Source organism: Syngnathus leptorhynchus, chromosome 12 (assembly GCF_054491065.1).
Source record: "Syngnathus leptorhynchus isolate UIUO chromosome 12, UIUO_Slep, whole genome shotgun sequence".
NCBI lineage: Eukaryota > Metazoa > Chordata > Actinopteri > Syngnathiformes > Syngnathidae > Syngnathus > Syngnathus leptorhynchus.
The window spans coordinates 11,361,696-11,378,576 of record NC_141206.1 but is presented as its reverse complement, the minus strand read 5'-3'; the positions used below and the strand labels follow the sequence as shown (position 1 = coordinate 11,378,576).

Sequence of the window (16,881 nt, the reverse complement as noted above, 5' to 3'; positions counted from 1 at the left end):
GTGGCGGGGGCCCACAAACAATTGAACTCTCTCTCATAAAAAGGGCGCAGGAGGCTTTTGTTCTCAAAGTCTTTATGTGCAAGATTGATCACCACAAACATCTGAAAGAAAAAATCACAATAAAATCCCCCCGATTTTCTCCGCTTTTTCCTACATAAAATCTCTTAAATAAACCCAAAGCTTTCTTATACACATATATTTCTTTTTGTCTTATTTAGTTGAGCTTGAATTTTGTCGCTGCGCTCCCGCAACGTCCGGACAGCGTCAAGGCGGCGACCGCGGCGCCCGATTGGTTTCCGAGGCCGCCATCTGGTCGAGGCTTCCCGTCGCCTCCGTTTGGCACATTGAGACTAGCATGTAGCGAGTTAGCGGGTGATGCTAGAAAAAGGCGCGCAAACGCAAATTGAAAATGCTCCAAAAGTCAAGTCACTTTGAGAGGTGAGCACCCTTGGCCACGCCCAACCCCCCACAAACAAAACAAACAAGCCCGTGAGCTCGCGTGCTAGCTAACCACACGTCAGGCTAAGCACGCTCGCAAAGTCCTTGCCGCTCGGGAGCAGCCCGGAGAACGTCGGGAAAGATCTGGAATGCGGTAGAACACTCATCCTGGAACGTCGGACAGCCTCGAGCCTGAAACCCGTGTTTGCATTCGGATTGCCGAGTATTAACATATTGTACGACTCCCATGTCCTTCCCGACTTGTTGTGAAAAAAACATTCTAGAATGCTGCACATCATTCCAGACTCTTTATTTTGGACTCCTCTACAACATTTGACGACGAAATATTGCGGAATATTTGCCGATGGAAACGGCGGGCGGGCCGGCAGGCCGGCCGGCCGGCGTACGTCCGTCTCCGTTGTTATCGCTGTCGTTGCAAAACGTTCATTCGGAGCTTTCGACGGATGGCCTTTGTCCGCGCTACGGCAAGGTGCTAGAACATTCCTGGACAATGTCTCGGGACATTGGAGTACACGTCGGAATGTTTGTTCCCTCCAGACCCAATGGTCACGGGAGCTCTTTGGCCGCACCGCACGCCTCGGAGGTGAAGGCACCCTACTTGACGCCGGAATGCTCTATTACCTTTTGGCTAGACACGGACGGACGGACGGACGGACGGACGGGCGTCCAAAGCCGGGACCGGAGCCGGACACGCATGTTGTGCAACATTCTAGGACATTGTCGTCGAAGCATCGGACGAAGAGCGACAAGCTCTGGGAGGTTTCTTAGCATTGGCTCGGATGCTAACGTGGCTGGCTAGCGCTGAGCGTCACCAGGGTAGACTTTCAGAGTTCACTTCCCTTTTTCGGAGGGAAAACGGCACCGCTGTGCTCTACTACTTGTGACTACTTCCTGTCCCAGCCAGCCCCGCCCCGCACAGATGTTGATGCAAACACTGAGGACAAATATACAAGTATCAGTTTGTATAGCGAGAGGCCGCAGTGAAAGCTCTCCAGTCCGTCCACTTCTTGCTTCCCGCCCGCAGCGGAATGTTCCACCCGCCCCGTGAGTAAGAGTTGGCACTTGATGCACTTGGAATACACGGAGAGAGACGGGAAGGGCGGGGCGGGACAAGGGGTGTGCGATGCCCCCCTGCGGTCTTTGCTTCAATGATGGGAGGGCAGGGATGTGGGGGTGTTACGGGTGGCCCGCTGAGGGGGTGGGGCTTCATGCAAAGTTCTTCACATGCTGCTTCCGCTCCACGGCCGGCGGGAAAAATGAGCTAGTGTGTGTGTGTGAGTGTGTGTGTGTGTGTGTGTGTGTGTGCATGTGTGTGCATGAGTGCATGTGTCTCTGTTCACAGGCCGTTGCTGTTGCGGTGCGTGAGGGGGGGTTTGGAGAGCTCCACCACTCCGCCGGTGCGACTCTTGCCGATGACCTTGGGCGCGCGGCGCAGCAACTTCTGAGCTTCGCTGAATGCCTCCGTCAGCTCCTTCTTCCACTGCACCAACTCGGGGTCGCTCTGCGGCCGACACGCGTCTCAGTGTCGCTCGCCAACGTTTTGGGTGTACGCGGGCATTTATGGGTGTCAGCGTATGTTCGTGCGTGCGTGCGTGCATGCGCGTTACCTCACACTGCAGCACAAACTGCTTCCCTCCTTTAATGCGCAGCAGGATGCACTTCTTGTCTTTAATCTGCGTCTCCTCCACCGACACGATTTGCTCCATGGTCAGAAGGTTTTGCTGGGAGGGCAAAAAGAGCCCGTCGATCACGTGATCACGCGCCAGCTGGCATAAAGCGGGCGAAGACCAACGAGCCTAGCCACACGCTTACATTTTAGCCGCTCAAAGGCAGCGCAAGCGGCAGACGCCCGTAAGATAACTGGAGACTTGTCCAGGGCGTTTTGGGCGCCGAGCGCTGGCTGCGTTGGCTACGCTACGCTACGCTACGCCGCTCTCGAAAGGAGCGGCTGGCTCCGCCCTCTCGTTGCTTGCCAGCCTGAGCTCACTTTGAGGCTCAGAGATAGAAAAGGTCAAAGGCGCCACGACAGGCAGCTGCTGAGCTAGCACGGGCGTGGCCGGCAAGGCGTGGCGGGGGCCGGAGTCTACGAGCCTACGACACTCACCGAGTCTTTGAGCTGCGTCAAGTGTTTGGCCAGCCATGTTTCCTTTGCGTGTTCAACACACGCACGCATGCACGCACACAAACACACACACACACACACACACACACACACACACACACACACACACACACACAGACAGTGAGAGCGTCTGCACTCGCTCACAGCACAGACGTGGTCCGTCAGCGGCATGCGGCCCACTCACCCGCGACTCCCCCTCTCCTCGCCACTCCACGCGGTTGGGGAAGAGATAAAAGTAGCGCCTCTGCCACTGCGTGAGGAAGGGGTTCCCCAACTTGAGCATGTAGCCGTGCATGATGCAATCCTTGCCCAGCGCGTAGTCTGCGGCCAGAGAGAAGGGCAGGTCATCCGTTAGTTCCGCCGGTCGGTTCGCGGCCGAGCCGGCCGGGTCCTGACCTTCCTCGTGTCCCAGCTGTTTGTTCTTGGCCCTCTTGCGGGCCTCGTTCTTGTCCGTGTCCGAGTTGACGGCGTCGTAGACCGTCTCGGCCACTTCCTGTTGCCAACGCTCAGAAATCACCAGCGGGAAGTTCTTGTACAGCTCCTGGTCGCTGTCCAGCAGCTGAGGGATGACACAAAGGCACCAAAGACGCACTCGTTGGTCTCTCTGCTCTGCGACTCGCTTCTGTGTGCCTGCGTTTGCCGGGCATCCCATTGACCTTGATGCCCTTGGTGTCCTCCTCGTCGAAGGAGCCGATGTCGAAGGCGTCGGCGGCGTTGACTTCCCCTCTGGGCGGGATGAGCGGCGGCGAGTACTGCGCGCACACGCATTGCGCTTGAGCGAGCGAAGGGCCGAAGAGGGAGGCCGGCCTGCCGGCCTGCCTGCCGCGTGCGCGCCTGCCTGCCTGCCTGCCTGCCTGCGTGCGTACCTTCTGCAGGTAGACCTGCTGCCAGTCCAGGCCCTTGAAGAAGGGATGTCCCTTGACCTCCGCAGCTCTGATGGACAGCGTGCGGTGAGCGTGACTGAGCTGGCGAGCAGACGTGAAGATTGGGCTTACCCTCGACCCTGGCAGCCCAGCCTCTTGGAAACGTCGCGCTGCAGGAGCCCTTCCAGGAGTTCCTTCAGTTCCGCGGTGAACGAGTCGGGGAGCTCCACGTTCTGATGCGGGCGGGACGGGAGAGGAGCGAGATGAAGCGCCGCAGCTAAAGTTGAGCTCGCCACAGTTTCTCTTACCATGGTCAGCGTCATCCTGTCAATCTCGTGTTTGTCTTTGGTCTTGTGTTGCCTGAACGGGCTGTGCCTGAGGACACACACACACATCAAAGTTGTCCGGAGATGGCGGCGAGGCGAGGCGAGGCGAGGCAAAGCACCGCACCGCCGCACTCAAAGCCACGTGACGTGACGTGACACTCTGGATAGAAAGTTTCACTCCCGTGCAGACGGCCAACGCTCCCATGAGCAAATGTGTTTGTCTTCTTCTGGACGGACTTACCCTCGAAGCAGCTTGAAGAGCATGCAGCCCAGCGAGAACCAATCGGCGCTGCTGTCGTACGCCGTCCCCTTCTGCAGAACCTCGGGGGCCATGTAGCCGTGGGTGCCCCTGCAACGGGCCCAAGCTTAGCGCGCCTGCCGCACGCACGCGCGCACGCACGCACGCTCGCCACTTGGCCTTCCCTCCGGCCCCACTTACACGCTGGCGTGCGGTTTCTTCTTGGAGAAGTCGCAGGCCAGGCCCAGGTCGGAGATGCGGACGTGACCGTGCTCGTCCAGCAGGATGTTGGCGGGCTGCGGGGCAGGGCGGGGCAGAGCAGAGCAGAGGTGTGGGTGGGGTGGGGCGGGGCGCGCGTGTGGGGGCGGGGCCTACCTTCAGGTCTCTGTAGACCACAAAGCGGTTGTGCATGTGCTCCAGGCCCAGGATGATCTCGGCGGCGTAGAAGCGCATTTCCTTCTCGCTGAAGACGCCGTGCTGCGACAGGTGGTAGTGCAGGTCGCCGCCTGCCACCGCCGAGCGCAGGTCGGGTTCAACGCCACGGCACGACGAGCGACTTCGCCGACGTTGGCGCGCTTACCGTTCATGAGGTCCAGGATGAAGCAGAGCTTGTCGGGCGTGTGGAAGGCGTACGTCATGCACACGATGAACGGGCAGTCCTGGCGAGAAGGCGCAGGTTAGCCCCGCCCTCGTGCCCCGCCCCCGGGGCGGCTCACCCACCCCCGTGCTGACGAGCGACAGCATGATCCTCTCGTTGAGCGCCAGCGTCTCGCCCTGCTTCATCTTGATGCGCTTCTTGTCCAGACACTTCATGGCGTACCTGCGTCGGGAGCGACAAAGCGCGTCACGTAACCGCCACGGCAGATGGCGCCACCCGCGTGTGACGAGAGCGCTCGACCGAGCCGGGCTCACATCTTTCCCGTGTCGGCCTTCCTGCATCCGTAGACTTCGCCGAAGCCGCCGCGACCGATGATGCGGTGGACGCTGAAGTCGTTCATTGTCAGCTGCCGACAAAAGACACCAAGAAAGGCCAGATGGGGCCCTTGACTCACGGGACGAGGTGTCGACGCTCTCGCCCTGACCTGACCTGGCGTGGCGTGTCCCCTCCCCTCCCCTCCCTGCCAGCGAGTCAACGTGCGCTACTCACGTGGATGTTGAGCTCCACGTTCTTCCACTGGCAAAATCTGGTGAACTTGTCGCTGCGGACGAGGAGGAGGAGGAGGAGGAGGAAGTGAGCGAGAACGGAGGGAGGTATGGCGGCTGGCGGGGCTCTCTCTCTCTCTCTCACCTCTCGATGAACTTGAGGAAGATGCTCCCCCGCAGGCTGTCGCAAATCTCCACGATGTAGGGCTGTCGGACACATGTTGGCGTCATGCCGGAGGGGGGCGGGGAAGGGGGGGTTGGCCTACCTGGAAAAGGGCGGGGGGGACCAGCTTCTTGGCCAGATGACTCTGGACGTGGTCCACGGCTTTTTTGGAGAAGGGCTGAGAGGGAAAGCAAAAACCCAAGTGTCAGCCGGGGCCCCCCCCGAGCGGCTCTACCAGAGGGCGGCTCTACCAGCGGGCGGGTCCTCACGTGCGAACACGACAGCAGCTCCTTCATGATGTAGCCGTCGTAGATCTGACGACTGCGACTGAGTCTTTCCTCCTCCGAGTCCAGCTTCTCGTACTCTTTGATCTGCGAGAGAGCAAAACGGGGATCGGCGCCGGGTCGCACCCAAAACCGGAGCCCGACGGAGACTGACTTCCTCGTAGAACTTGAGCTGCGGGACGGCCTCGTCGATCTCATTGGTGCAAAAGTCCTTGAAGAGCAGGAAGCCTGCCGACAAGTCACGTGACACGGTCAACCCGCCGCTCGGACGCACCCGAGTGACAGCTGGCCCGGGCGGGCGGACACGTGTGGGCGCGCGCAAACAAAAACACACACACACACACACACACACACAGGTGGCGAAAAGCAGACTAATGCAATCACAAAACATGACACGCTCAAGACACGCATGTTGCCGTCCGAATGGGTGAGCACACAGGGGGCGGGGCTCATCCAAAAAAGATGGCCGGCAAACAACAGAGGACGGAAATAACCCAACGCAACATTTGGTGTGAGCGAGCGCACTGGCCCAATTGAGAGTTTGCAAATGGCGCCTCCGCCCGGCGGGAACCACTTGACACCTAACGTCCGGTCGGCCAGCCGGCCTGCCGGCCCCGTTTCCCGCCGCTCCCTTTTCTCATGGCTTTATTTCTCTTTCCGTCAATTTCATTTCTCCCCATCGCCCAGTTAAGACGCGCGCGCGCGCACGCGTTCTTCTACGGGTCCCGTCGCCGTGGCAACCGCAGTTGCCTGGCAACCCACGACTCTCCATCATCCATTCCACAAGTCTGACAGACGGAGAGGGGGGACGCCAAGGCAGACGGAGAACAAGAACAACAAGGGGAACGAAAAAGAAGAAAATGCACAGAAAGACGGACGCACTAGCGCAACATGAAAAGAGTCCAAGATGGCGGCGCGCACGTAGCGGCACGTAGCTCTCCCACTACTTCCAAAACGTATTTCTTCCGCACTCAAATCAATTGTTTGCAAATGGCCGCAAATTCCGTTCACGACGCGGTCTAAGGGTACATCGTCGAGGAGCGGGCGGGCTGCTTGGCTGGCTGGCTGGCTGGCTGGCTGGCTGGCTGGCGGCGGGCTGCACGGCAAGTAGCCCCGAGCAGCGGCGGCAATGTTTTCCTCCTTCTCGGCTGGCGGCAAACGTTCGTTCAACTTCCCCTTGCGTAACGTGACACGGCTGGTTACAAAAGCGGAAAAGCAAGGCCGCCGGGGGCACTCACCAATCTTCTGGTTGAAGATCTTGTCAAAGGTGAGCTCGTCACGCTCCTCCAGATATTTCTGCATCACGCTGCGGATGCTGAGGACACAAAAGGGAAGCGCGTTTCAGTCGTCATCGAGCGAGACAGACGGGACCCGCGGCTGGCTGGCTGGCCGGCCAGCCAGCCGGCCGGCCGTGACCAAAATGGCTCCAACATTGACAAAAACGGCCCGCCGCCTTTTGGCTGACAATCGGAAACATTTGTTATTGTCTGCATTTTCTGGATGAACACACAAACTTCCTCTTTAGAGATAGTCGCCACGGCAACAGCGGGCTCCCCCCCACCCAGCCCTTTGATTGACAGGCCGCCGAGCGGTCACGCGACGACCAAGCGGAAGCCAAACCAGCCGTCGTCATCGCCGCCGCCTTTCTTCCTCATTGCCATCATCGACCGGCGCCGGAAGTCGTAGCGCAAAATGGCGGCCGGCCCCAAAGTCGTTTAAGAAAGACAAACAGCGAGCGGCTCGACCCGTGCCGAGCGTCAACAGGCCAGAGGCGCCCAGACCGGTCGCTGTGCAAACGCGCCTTTCAATATTGACACGTCAAACACATGACGCCGGCCGGCCCGCCCGCGAGAAGGCCGTGGAAAACAATCAGCGTGCCTTTCTGAAAGCCTTCTTCTTGCTTCAGGTAGACGTGGACGTTCGTTTGCCGCTCGACAATTCGCTGCGCCTCCGTTTGATCGGGCCCTTTTTTTTGGGTCGCCGTTGGAAACGAGGAACTCTTCAAATGCGGGAATCGCGCGCGCGCGCGGGTGCCGAGAATAACCTCGGGCGATTAGCGCCCGCCGTGCGGCTAATCCTCGAGCGCCGGCGACCTGTTGCACGTTATTGGCTCAAAGTTACAGAGGAAGAGAGAGACGCGAGAAAGGAAGGAAGAAGGAGAAAGAGGGATGGAGGAAGCAAGGAAGAAAGCAAGCAAGGAAGGAAGGAAGAAAGAACGGGAGGAGGGAGGGAGCAAGGAAGCAAGCAAGGGAGAAATGGAGGGATGGAGGAAGCAAGCAAGCAAGCAAGCAAGCAAGCAAGCAAGGGAGAAAGAGAGGGATGGAGGAAGCAAGCAAGCAAGGCATCCTGCTATTTTGTTGCCAGGAAGCCTCGGATCACGCAAAGCCGTCAGGCTCGGTCCGATACGGGTTGTTGCGTTGCGTATATCAGCGTGTGATTTGCCCCCCCCCCCCCCCCCCCCCCCGGAATAAACTTGCTCGACTTTGGTGCCGTTTAAAGTTCCAGCTGTCAGGCAGCTTTCCCGATGTGCGGTCGTTTGGGATGCAATTTGGTCGCCGTCAAATTATTTCGAGTCATGCACTGAAAGCGGATCAGGCAACGTTCGGACGGGCCAGAGTCGCGCTCCGGGCTGCCGGGATACAAAGATTGCCTCTGCGCGGGCCTGTGTGTGTGTGTGTGTGTGTGTGTGTGTGTGTGTGTGTGTGTGTGTGTGGTGTTAAAATGCACGCTTGTGCGTGCTGCGCCTCATTTGGTGTCCCCAAGACAATGAAGATGCAAATGACCTTGGCGCACAGGCCGTCACGTGCTTTGACAAATTTGAGTTGTACCTGGGCTCGGGCAGGATGATCTTCTTGCTGGCTCTGGCGGCGGGGGTTGACTTGCTTTTCTCCATCGCCATCAAGTAGCTGACGTCAGCCAGCACAGCCTCCAGGTCGGCCATCTTCACGCTCGCTCGACAGTCGTTCACAAACGCGGGGCTCCTCCGACGCCAGATGGGACCAGCATCTGGGGGGGGGGGGGGGTGCTGCTGCTGTTACTGCTGCTGCTGCTGGTACTGCTGCTGCCGGGCTGGACTGAGTTCCTGCGAATGTCCGCGCGGCTCCCTCAGCGTGTCATGCCGCTGGCTGTCTTCAGTGAACGTTCAATCGGCGATCTCGTAATCCCATTAAGTGTCCTGAGGGATCCTGCCGGCTCGATACAGCATGTGTCCCCTTTCAAGCCCCGAAGACAAGGTCCACGCCGACCGAGCTGCTGGCTGGCTGGCTGGCTGGCTGGCGGGCGGGCTTTCACACGGTGCGCGTTTGCTCCGGTCGACAAGCTGAAAAGATCCGCCAGCTGTTGCGCCTTTAAAGCAACCCCCCCGAAAAAAGGAAAAAATAGAAAAGATTCTCGTCGTAAAGCAAATGCCCCCCAGCGAGTAAACACGCGCGAGGGAGCCTCGTTTGCATTCCACAAACAGTCAGTCAGTCAGTCGTGCCCGCCCGCCCGTTCGTCCGTCCGCCCGCCCGCCCGCACCGACGTCGTCTCCCGGGCCGCGTAACGAGCCTCGTCCTCCTTGCGAGCTCGCGTCAGGATGCTAAACACGAACGACAGCGATGCTCGCTCGCTGAGCTCGTTAGCACGCGGCTAGCTAGGCAGCTAAACGTTACGACGGCGATGTTGCCTTAGCATCGGGGCTAGCCAGGATGCTAAGGCGCCGTCGCCTCCACAGCGTCGCGTGCTGAGAACAATTTGTCAATAAAGATTCCCACTGAAAAAAAGCTTGCCGTGGAGCTAACACGCTAGGCTAGCGGGAGACCCGGCAGGCAGGTAGCCGACGTGTGTGCGCGCGCGCGTGTTAGGTTTGGGGGGAATCGGGCGGCCTGCGCAACGCGCGGGCGTCCCAAGCGACGTCAACGGGGCCAGACAGCTTCCATAGCGCTTAGGGGAGCTTCAGCGGCGACGAGAGGGGGCGCGCGCGCGCGCGGCTGCACTTTACTTGCTCAACTTTGCCTCCCTCCGCGACGCAAATGGCGGCGATAATAATCATGAAAAAGAGCAAAGGGCACCTGGGAGACCACCTGGGAGACCAACGGGGCTTTGGGCGGGCGCGTCCCGACCGACACACGGCAGGGAAGTGTGTGTGTGTGTGGGGGGGGGGGGCTCGACGAGTGCGCGCGACTCCTTCCGAACGGCTGGCCGAGCTGGGGACGCCTCTGTCCGGCTCAGGTTTTATCCGTCGGGCTCACGAAGCAGACGCTGGTCGCTGCCCGGTTCCGGCAGCGAATATGTCACGGCGGCAGTGGCAACGGCTGCTATCTTGCGTGTTTTGGTCGATTTTTGTTCGATGGCGCGGCGGCGGCGGCTGCTGCTGCTGCTGCAGCCGTTTCTGGTGGCTTCACTTCCTCCCACTGCGGCGGAAGAGGACGACAAAACACGGAGTGGCTCATTAGACGGAGCCGGATCCGTGTTCGGTTGGGTAGAAAACCTTTTTGAGTGTTAAATGGGACTTTCGTACGTTAAGTTCACCTTAATACTTTGATGACGAACAAGTGCAACAGACTACCGATGACGTCATTTTCGAGCGTGTCTTCGAAGCATCCTTTTTGGAGACACTGGTTCCTGTTCCCTTCCCAGTTTAAAGGTGACTCGTTCAAATCCGTCAATGTTTAGCCGCTGGGCAAAGTCAATAGGGAAAGCGAAATACTGGGAACAGGTGTCGGCACAGCACCGAGAAACAAATAAAAGACGGGCGGAACCCGTTTTCAGGCCCTCGAGCGTGGCTCATTTGGATTCTTTCGTTTTTCTTCAATACATCAAGCGGGACTTTTCCTTCTCCTTCCCGTTCGCACGCATATTCCCTTCTTGAAATTACAATGGCACATGTGGAATCATCCAGGTAACGAATCCCGGAAAAAAAGTCCGTCCGAGAAAATATTTGAAAAAGAGGGGGGCGGGGGATGAATATGTCACTCAGTATGCAGGAGTTGATTGGAGTCATTCATTCACCCACCGCTAGATGGCAGACATGCAACGCGAGAAGGACTACTGATTGACTTTGGGGCTGCTTTTGAAGTGATGAGCAGGACAAACACAGCACACATTTGGAGTGCATCGGGGAAAAAAAAAAGAGAAGAGATAGCACACCAAAAAAAATGACTTTTTACACTTTAGGTCGGCTTCTGGTCCAGCAGTTTTGTGCGCGCGCTCCTCATCGATCAATGTGCCAAATCGCCCCCCACAAATCGTGTTTGGCGCCGGCCGGCCGACGCTTGTGAGTTTGCCGGCCGAGCAAGCGGTGTCACTGCAACCGGAGGATTCCATCCATCTTCCTCCCTCCTGCCCGTCCAAAGTTAGCGAGCGAGCCCCACCCGGGATGGAGCGCCCTCGATCCCGCGCGAAGGACGACACGAGAGGAGCGCAGGCATGTTTAGGAAGGACGCTTTATTGTGGTTGCGGGAGGGGAGGGGCGGAGCGGAGCGGGGCAGAGGTGCCTGGCAACCGGGCCGAGCCGGGACGGGCCGGATCGAGCGGGCCTCTACTGCTGGATGCGCCTGATGGACTGGATCTGAGGCGTCTGGCAGTGCGAGCCGAACTCCTTGAAGTGCTTGTATTCGCCGCAGTGGCGGTCGCACTCCATAACGTACTGGTAACCACGGTAACCGGGGTACTGGTAGCACACGAAGCTGGGGACACAAGGCAGCGAGCGCAAGGAGTTGGTGTGACCCGAGGAAGGCGCGAGTCCTTTGGCTTGCTCGAGTACACAACGTTCACAGTATCCTCAGAACGGGACTACCTGTTCCACCTGCGCCTCATTTCTTTTTTTTTTTACTCACGCGCCAGACTGGACCTTGAGGGAGCCCACTTCGTTGTTGCACCAGCCCATGGCCTGCAAGGAGGGGTAGTCGTCGCTCAGCTCGCCCTTCCGAGCCAGGAAATTCTCACGCTCAAAGATGGTCATGCGGCACTCTCGGTGGTTCTGTTGGACACCAGGCGCACTCAACCTTTGCGGCTGGCTGGCGGGCGGGCGGGTGGGCCGCTCGCTCGCTCGCTCGCCCGCTCGCTCGCCCGCTCGCTCGCCCGCCCGCTCTTACTCACCGCGCAGGCGACGGGCCTGAAGGAGGTCAGCCTCTCGATGCGGTAGGCGTTGCTGCCCCCAAAGGCGTCGCTCTGGGGGTACTCGCCGCGCTCCAGAACCAACTGCTGGCCCTGGAAGGAGGCGTGCTCGTAGCCCACCCAGCTGCAAAGAGAGCAAAGGGTCAGGGCGTGCCTGCGGCGCTGGGTGGGTGGCCGTGTGTTGTGCGCACTCACGCGCCGCTCTCCACGCGCAGCGAGCGCACCGTCTCGAAGCCCAACTCCATCACGTTGGCGCACTCCGAGGTGAATTCGTGGCGCCGGCCCTGGAAGCATTCCTCGTCGAACACGATGATCTGCCGCAACGTCATCGTCATTTTGCGACCGTGACTTACTACTTGTTGGCCCCGCCGCGTCATTTTGCGTTAACGACCTGGCTCGCTCGCTCACAGGTGTCCGGGCCAGATCCGCCCGGCCCCGTCACGTCACGTGATTTTACGCGGCCGGCGGCGCACTCACCTTCCAGTGGCCGGAGAATTTGGTGCAATGGTGCGTCATGTTGTAGCTGTGAGGAAGAGCGGCACGGTTAGCCTTACGCGAGCGAGCCATGTGATTTTGTCATCCCGCCGCTGACATTCCCATTGGCTTTTCGTTCGCAACGTCTTCTTACCGCTTGCTCGAGATGGAAGCGTGGCTCGCCGGGACTCACCTCGCGCCGATGCTCTTTGGTGCCGATGAGGGCGAATGAGAGGAGCCGGGGGGCCCCCCGCCCTTTTAAAGCCTTCCCTGGCAGGGGGGCCACCGCAAAAGGCCCCGCTCAGCAAGAAGAGCGGCCACTCGCTCCTACTTTTGTGTGTGAGCCGAGGCGCCGGCCACGTGATGGGAGCGCTTCGCCACGTCCCGAGCGGGCCGGCCCGAGTACGCGCCAAAGAAACGGACGGGCTCGTGAGCCGGGAGCGTGGGAGAGAGAACGCTCCAGAGGCTTCGGGAGCACGCTGCGCACGCTGCGCCACCTAGCCAGCCTGGAGAAAAGGACCCTGTCGCTATGCTAAATGCTAGTGCCGGAGTACAGACAGGGGGCCCTATTTCCGTTCCCGGCGCAAATCTGCCGTAGAGCGCAGTTCAACTTTTGCTATTTTAGGAGGAGGAGGCCCAACAAAATACATAAAATGGAGAAGAGAATCAAAGCTTTTGGCTTTCCTGTCACTCATTTGAAAGAAAACAAACGCCATTGAAAATGGAAAAAAAACAGCTGACGGAGGGATGACCTCATTGTGGCCCCGCAGCGACACCCGACTAGCCCCCCTATACATTCTTTCCCTGTCTGTCAAAACAACAGTATCAGCGCTTTCCTCACGGGGAGGGGGGGGGGGCTTCCAGGGCTTGCCGCGACCCGGCCCGACTGTGTGATGACGCGGCGTTTTCTTTCTGCGCGCCCTCGGCCTTTGCCAGGCTATAAAAGCGCCGCCGCCGTGTCAAACGTGAACGACGCCGGCGAGACCGCTTCGACGCCACACGCAGGTAAGAAGACGCACCCGCGCACAAAAAGCGTTCATTCAAGCCCCGCCCCTAAGAGCCCCACCTGACAAAGGTTCCTACGACATGCATCCACAATTGGACCTCGGCTTACGCATTTTCTACATTTCCCCCATCCCAACGTCCTGCTTATTTTGCCCCCCCCCCCCCCAAATTGATTGCAATTACGATAATCAGTCATGGATTTTGACGCGGTTTATCCCTCCTCTCCTGATGTCGTTTGATCACAATTTGTTTTCAGAGTTTTCTATACCCTGTGTAACCCCATCCCTCGAATAAGCGTGTTCCTCGATTGGCTCCTCCCAGCGCCCCCCTCGCCATGTCTCAGACCGCCAAGTCCGCTTCCAGCCAAGGCGCCGACGCCAAGAACAAGGGAGGTGCACCCGCCGCCTCCAGCAAGGTCTCCAAAACGGGCGGACCCAGCCAGGGTACCTTCAAAGTGAGTCGGCCGAGCAATTAGCGCCAGCCCGTCGGGTGAACCAAATTAGCCGGCTTGACGGCGGAGCCAGTAAGCACGGCCGAGCTCGGCATTTTGTCTTGCAGTTGACGCTGTTCGACCAGGAGAACTTCCAAGGCCGCTCGCTGGAGCTTCAGAGCGAGTGCTTGAACATTTGCGAGCGAGGCCTGGAGCGAGTGCGCAGCATCATCGTGGACAGCGGCCCGTAAGATCCGCACGTCTGCCGACGTTACGTTTCGCCGCTCATTCCTCGACCTTTCCTCCCGCCCGCCTGCTCGCCCGCCCGCCCACTACATGTGGCATCCCCGCTGCCTCCCCTCCCCCCATTCTTCCAGCTTTGTTGCCTTTGAGCAGACCAACCTCCGTGGGGAGATGTTCATCCTGGAGAAGGGAGAGTATCCTCGCTGGGACACCTGGAGCAACTCGTACCGCAGCGATTGCCTGGCATCGCTCCGACCCATCCACATGGTACGCACGGTCGGCATATTTGGGAGGGAGGGGCGAGCACATACACACACACACACTGACAAAATGAGCGTCACGACGCTACTACTGACAGCGAGGAACGTGCGCTCGCCGACGCTCGGACGTACGTTGACAACGATCCGAGCGTTTAGCTGGACGCTATCGCTAATCGCAATACGAGTTGAACGACTCAAATAGCCACTATTGGAATAGCGGTGAAAGGACATTGACTTAGCGCTGACGCTAATGTTGACAGGACAGCTTGGAGCACAAAATCTGCCTGCATGAGCTCTCTGACTTCAAGGGCAACAAGATGGAGATCCAGGAGGACGACGTTCCCACCCTGTGGGCGCACGGCTTCTGCGACCGGGTGGGCAGCGTGAAGGTCCCGGGCGGAGCGTAAGTACAGCGCAGCGCAGCTGGCCTAGTTTGGCTTCTGGAGGAAGCATTTGAAGGCAGGCGGCTGAACGCTGGCTGGGTCCGCAGGTGGGTGGGCTACCAGTACCCCGGCTACCGAGGCTACCAGTACCTGCTGGAGAGCGGCGACTACAGGCACTGCAACGACTTCTCGGCCATCCAGCCTCAGATCCAGTCGGTGCGCCGCATCCGCGACATGCAGTTCCACCAGAGGGGGTGCTTCGAGCTCACCGCCCCCGCCGCCGGCAGCAAGTGAAAGGGCCACGCCCCGCATTTCTACTGACTCCTTCATCCGGCGGCCGCTTGGCGGGCCGGCTTTTTGTGGTGATGGTTAATAAAAGCTATTTGAAAACATTCAAATATTTCTCATTTGGCAAAAGACTGAGCACATTGCTCATGCAAATAGCGCAGAGGCCAGAACAAGCGTTCCACACACGGGGCTTTTTATTTCAACGTCGTCAGCGTGGAAGGAAGGAAGAAGAAGCAGCCTTTGCCACAACGTCCAGCGAGCGGATGCGGGTCCCGTCCTAGTGGGGGAGCTGGTGGGCCACCAGTTTGTAGTGGGAGCCGCACGAAGGGCAGCGCTGGGCCTCGCCTTGGTGGAGCCAAAACCAAACCACGGCCGTGTTGTCCTCCTCGCCTGCGCACACACCCGACTCAGTTAGGCTCGCTCGCTCACATCATGGGCCTGGTGTAAGTTTGGGGCGCGTCCGGCTCTTTGGCTTTTGCTTGAGCTACTTTCAGCTAGCTTCTCGCCTTTTCTTGAGCCTAGCCAGCCCTCGCCTAGTTTGGGGTGCCAACTAGTAAAGAGGATTTTTCCATGGAAATATTCCATTTTTGTGGGGTGGGGCGGGGCGGAGGGGCTCGCCTGTACGCAAACGTGGCAGCGTGACGGACTTTGCGTGGAAGCTACTTACACACGCATCCCACGATCCTCTTGTCGGTGATGGAGGGCACCAGGTGAGGATCCGCTTTGGAACCGGCGTACTCTTTGGGCTTCAACATGCTGTACGGATCCTGAAGCACAGCGCACATGGTACCTTTATACCGATAGTAAATGATTCCCCCACCCAGCGTTCACGAATTGGCCGACGAATCAGTTCTTGGAATTTTCCCGCGCCGATGATAATTGCAAAAGCGACGGCCTCGTTTTCAGATTCTTACCGAGCCTTCCTTCATGGCGTTCATGATGATCTTCTCCAGGCCAGTGGCTTGCTCCTCGTCCGTGGGGATTCCTGAAGCCACACGGCAGGCATATTAGATGGCTCCCAGTGTAACATTTGAACCTGGTCATCTTTTGGATTCAGCATTTGACATTTACTCTTGCTATTGATGGCACGTCTCTTGATGTTGAATTGGCCAATTTTTTTCACCTAATTGAATGGCAGACTCCCAATTGAATGGCAGAGTCCCAATTTTCACCCAATTGAATGGCAGACTCGCATTCCCTCCATTTCTTTCCGAACAAGCCATGGAATGCGCAATGGAGGGAGGGCAGGCTTTGTGCTAGCTAAGAAAGCGCTCTTTGCCATTAGCTGTCGTTTACTCCAATTGTCTTACTTTGCACATGACGAAAAGGAGGGAGGGAGGCCTTTGGGATTTAAAAAATCCGGTTGCTTGCAGTTTTCAAATGCTGCTTTTAGCGCTCGTGACATTTGTTGGTCAGAAGGAGTCGACGTGCTCGTCGTCGTGCGTTCCGATGACAGCCGTCCTTTGACGACAACAACAGTTTGGAAACTCGAATTCAACAAGGGAATGGATGAAAAGGGCCCTGTTGAAAGGTCGAGCCCCTGCCGCATGAAAGTGCCAACTCCCTTGACATTATTTCGGGACGGCAAGATGACACTTTGACTGTTTGACTTCATTGACGCCAAAGGAAACACAATCGCAGTGGAAGCCATTTACAAATGAATGGAAAGGCTTGGAGCGAGCGCAGTAGCTTCTTCGTCCTTGTCGCGGACAAAGCTACCCTTACGCCTTGTTTCAGGTTCCGCGGCTCGTCACTCACCTCCGGCCGCCATGCTGCGGCTCGGCGCGGACACCACAGCGGGTCGGCGGAGGCCCACCAAGCGCCAGGGAACCGAAGAAGCTCTCACGGACCAACGCGCGAGTAACCTTGCGGCCGACATTTTGATTCTGCTCGGATGTGAAGAGGGCGGAAGACGCGAAGAAGAAGGGGGCGGAAGACGCGAAGAAGAAGGGGACGGGCGCCGCGAAGAAGAAGACGACGACGACGACGAAGAAGAAGAAGACGAAGAAGAAGAAGGAAACGGGACATCAAGCACTACCCCGATGGTCTTTTTTTTTTTTTTAAACTCAAATAAAAAGCCTTGCCATACATGGCCTTTTAAAAA

General features: G+C 58.4%; 4 protein-coding genes across 6 annotated transcripts; 1 reads left to right on the top strand and 3 right to left on the bottom strand.

Moving 5' to 3' along the window:
- Positions 1 to 55: 55 nt before the first annotated feature.
- grk3 (G protein-coupled receptor kinase 3) lies at positions 56 to 10,495 on the bottom strand. Of its 3 annotated transcripts, XM_085927090.1 has the most exons (23): positions 10,108 to 10,495; positions 8,427 to 9,989; positions 6,837 to 6,913; positions 5,753 to 5,826; positions 5,584 to 5,685; positions 5,418 to 5,492; positions 5,297 to 5,358; positions 5,156 to 5,207; positions 4,921 to 5,012; positions 4,729 to 4,828; positions 4,589 to 4,667; positions 4,384 to 4,514; positions 4,210 to 4,304; positions 4,012 to 4,119; positions 3,753 to 3,819; positions 3,577 to 3,677; positions 3,448 to 3,514; positions 3,238 to 3,333; positions 2,978 to 3,140; positions 2,766 to 2,902; positions 2,564 to 2,605; positions 2,067 to 2,180; positions 56 to 1,960 (listed from the first exon to the last, which is right to left on the bottom strand). In XM_085927090.1, the coding sequence occupies exons 2-23, from the start codon at positions 8,537 to 8,539 to the stop codon at positions 1,796 to 1,798; spliced, it is 2,112 nt and encodes a 703-aa protein (XP_085783216.1). In that variant the 5' UTR covers positions 8,540 to 9,989; positions 10,108 to 10,495; the 3' UTR covers positions 56 to 1,795. The 3 variants fall into 3 exon arrangements, with proteins under 3 accessions (XP_085783216.1, XP_085783215.1, XP_085783217.1); XM_085927089.1 differs by having other exon boundaries at positions 8,427 to 10,495; XM_085927091.1 differs by lacking the exons at positions 2,564 to 2,605; positions 10,108 to 10,495 and having other exon boundaries at positions 8,427 to 10,083.
- Positions 10,496 to 11,012: 517 nt separating this feature from the next.
- Positions 11,013 to 13,958, bottom strand: cryba4 (crystallin, beta A4). Its single transcript, XM_085927092.1, has 5 exons — positions 12,172 to 13,958; positions 11,890 to 12,008; positions 11,677 to 11,818; positions 11,415 to 11,557; positions 11,013 to 11,264 (listed from the first exon to the last, which is right to left on the bottom strand). The coding sequence occupies exons 1-5, from the start codon at positions 12,259 to 12,261 to the stop codon at positions 11,117 to 11,119; spliced, it is 642 nt and encodes a 213-aa protein (XP_085783218.1). The 5' UTR covers positions 12,262 to 13,958; the 3' UTR covers positions 11,013 to 11,116.
- Positions 13,345 to 14,789, top strand: crybb1 (crystallin, beta B1). Its single transcript, XM_085927094.1, has 5 exons — positions 13,345 to 13,627; positions 13,732 to 13,850; positions 13,981 to 14,113; positions 14,367 to 14,509; positions 14,597 to 14,789. The coding sequence occupies exons 1-5, from the start codon at positions 13,508 to 13,510 to the stop codon at positions 14,781 to 14,783; spliced, it is 702 nt and encodes a 233-aa protein (XP_085783220.1). The 5' UTR covers positions 13,345 to 13,507; the 3' UTR covers positions 14,784 to 14,789.
- Positions 14,790 to 14,948: 159 nt separating this feature from the next.
- Positions 14,949 to 16,704, bottom strand: cox5ba (cytochrome c oxidase subunit 5Ba). Its single transcript, XM_085927093.1, has 4 exons — positions 16,536 to 16,704; positions 15,692 to 15,762; positions 15,445 to 15,544; positions 14,949 to 15,167 (listed from the first exon to the last, which is right to left on the bottom strand). Exons 1-4 carry the CDS (start codon positions 16,654 to 16,656, stop codon positions 15,055 to 15,057), a joined length of 405 nt encoding a protein of 134 aa, XP_085783219.1. The 5' UTR covers positions 16,657 to 16,704; the 3' UTR covers positions 14,949 to 15,054.
- Positions 16,705 to 16,881: the final 177 nt, after the last annotated feature.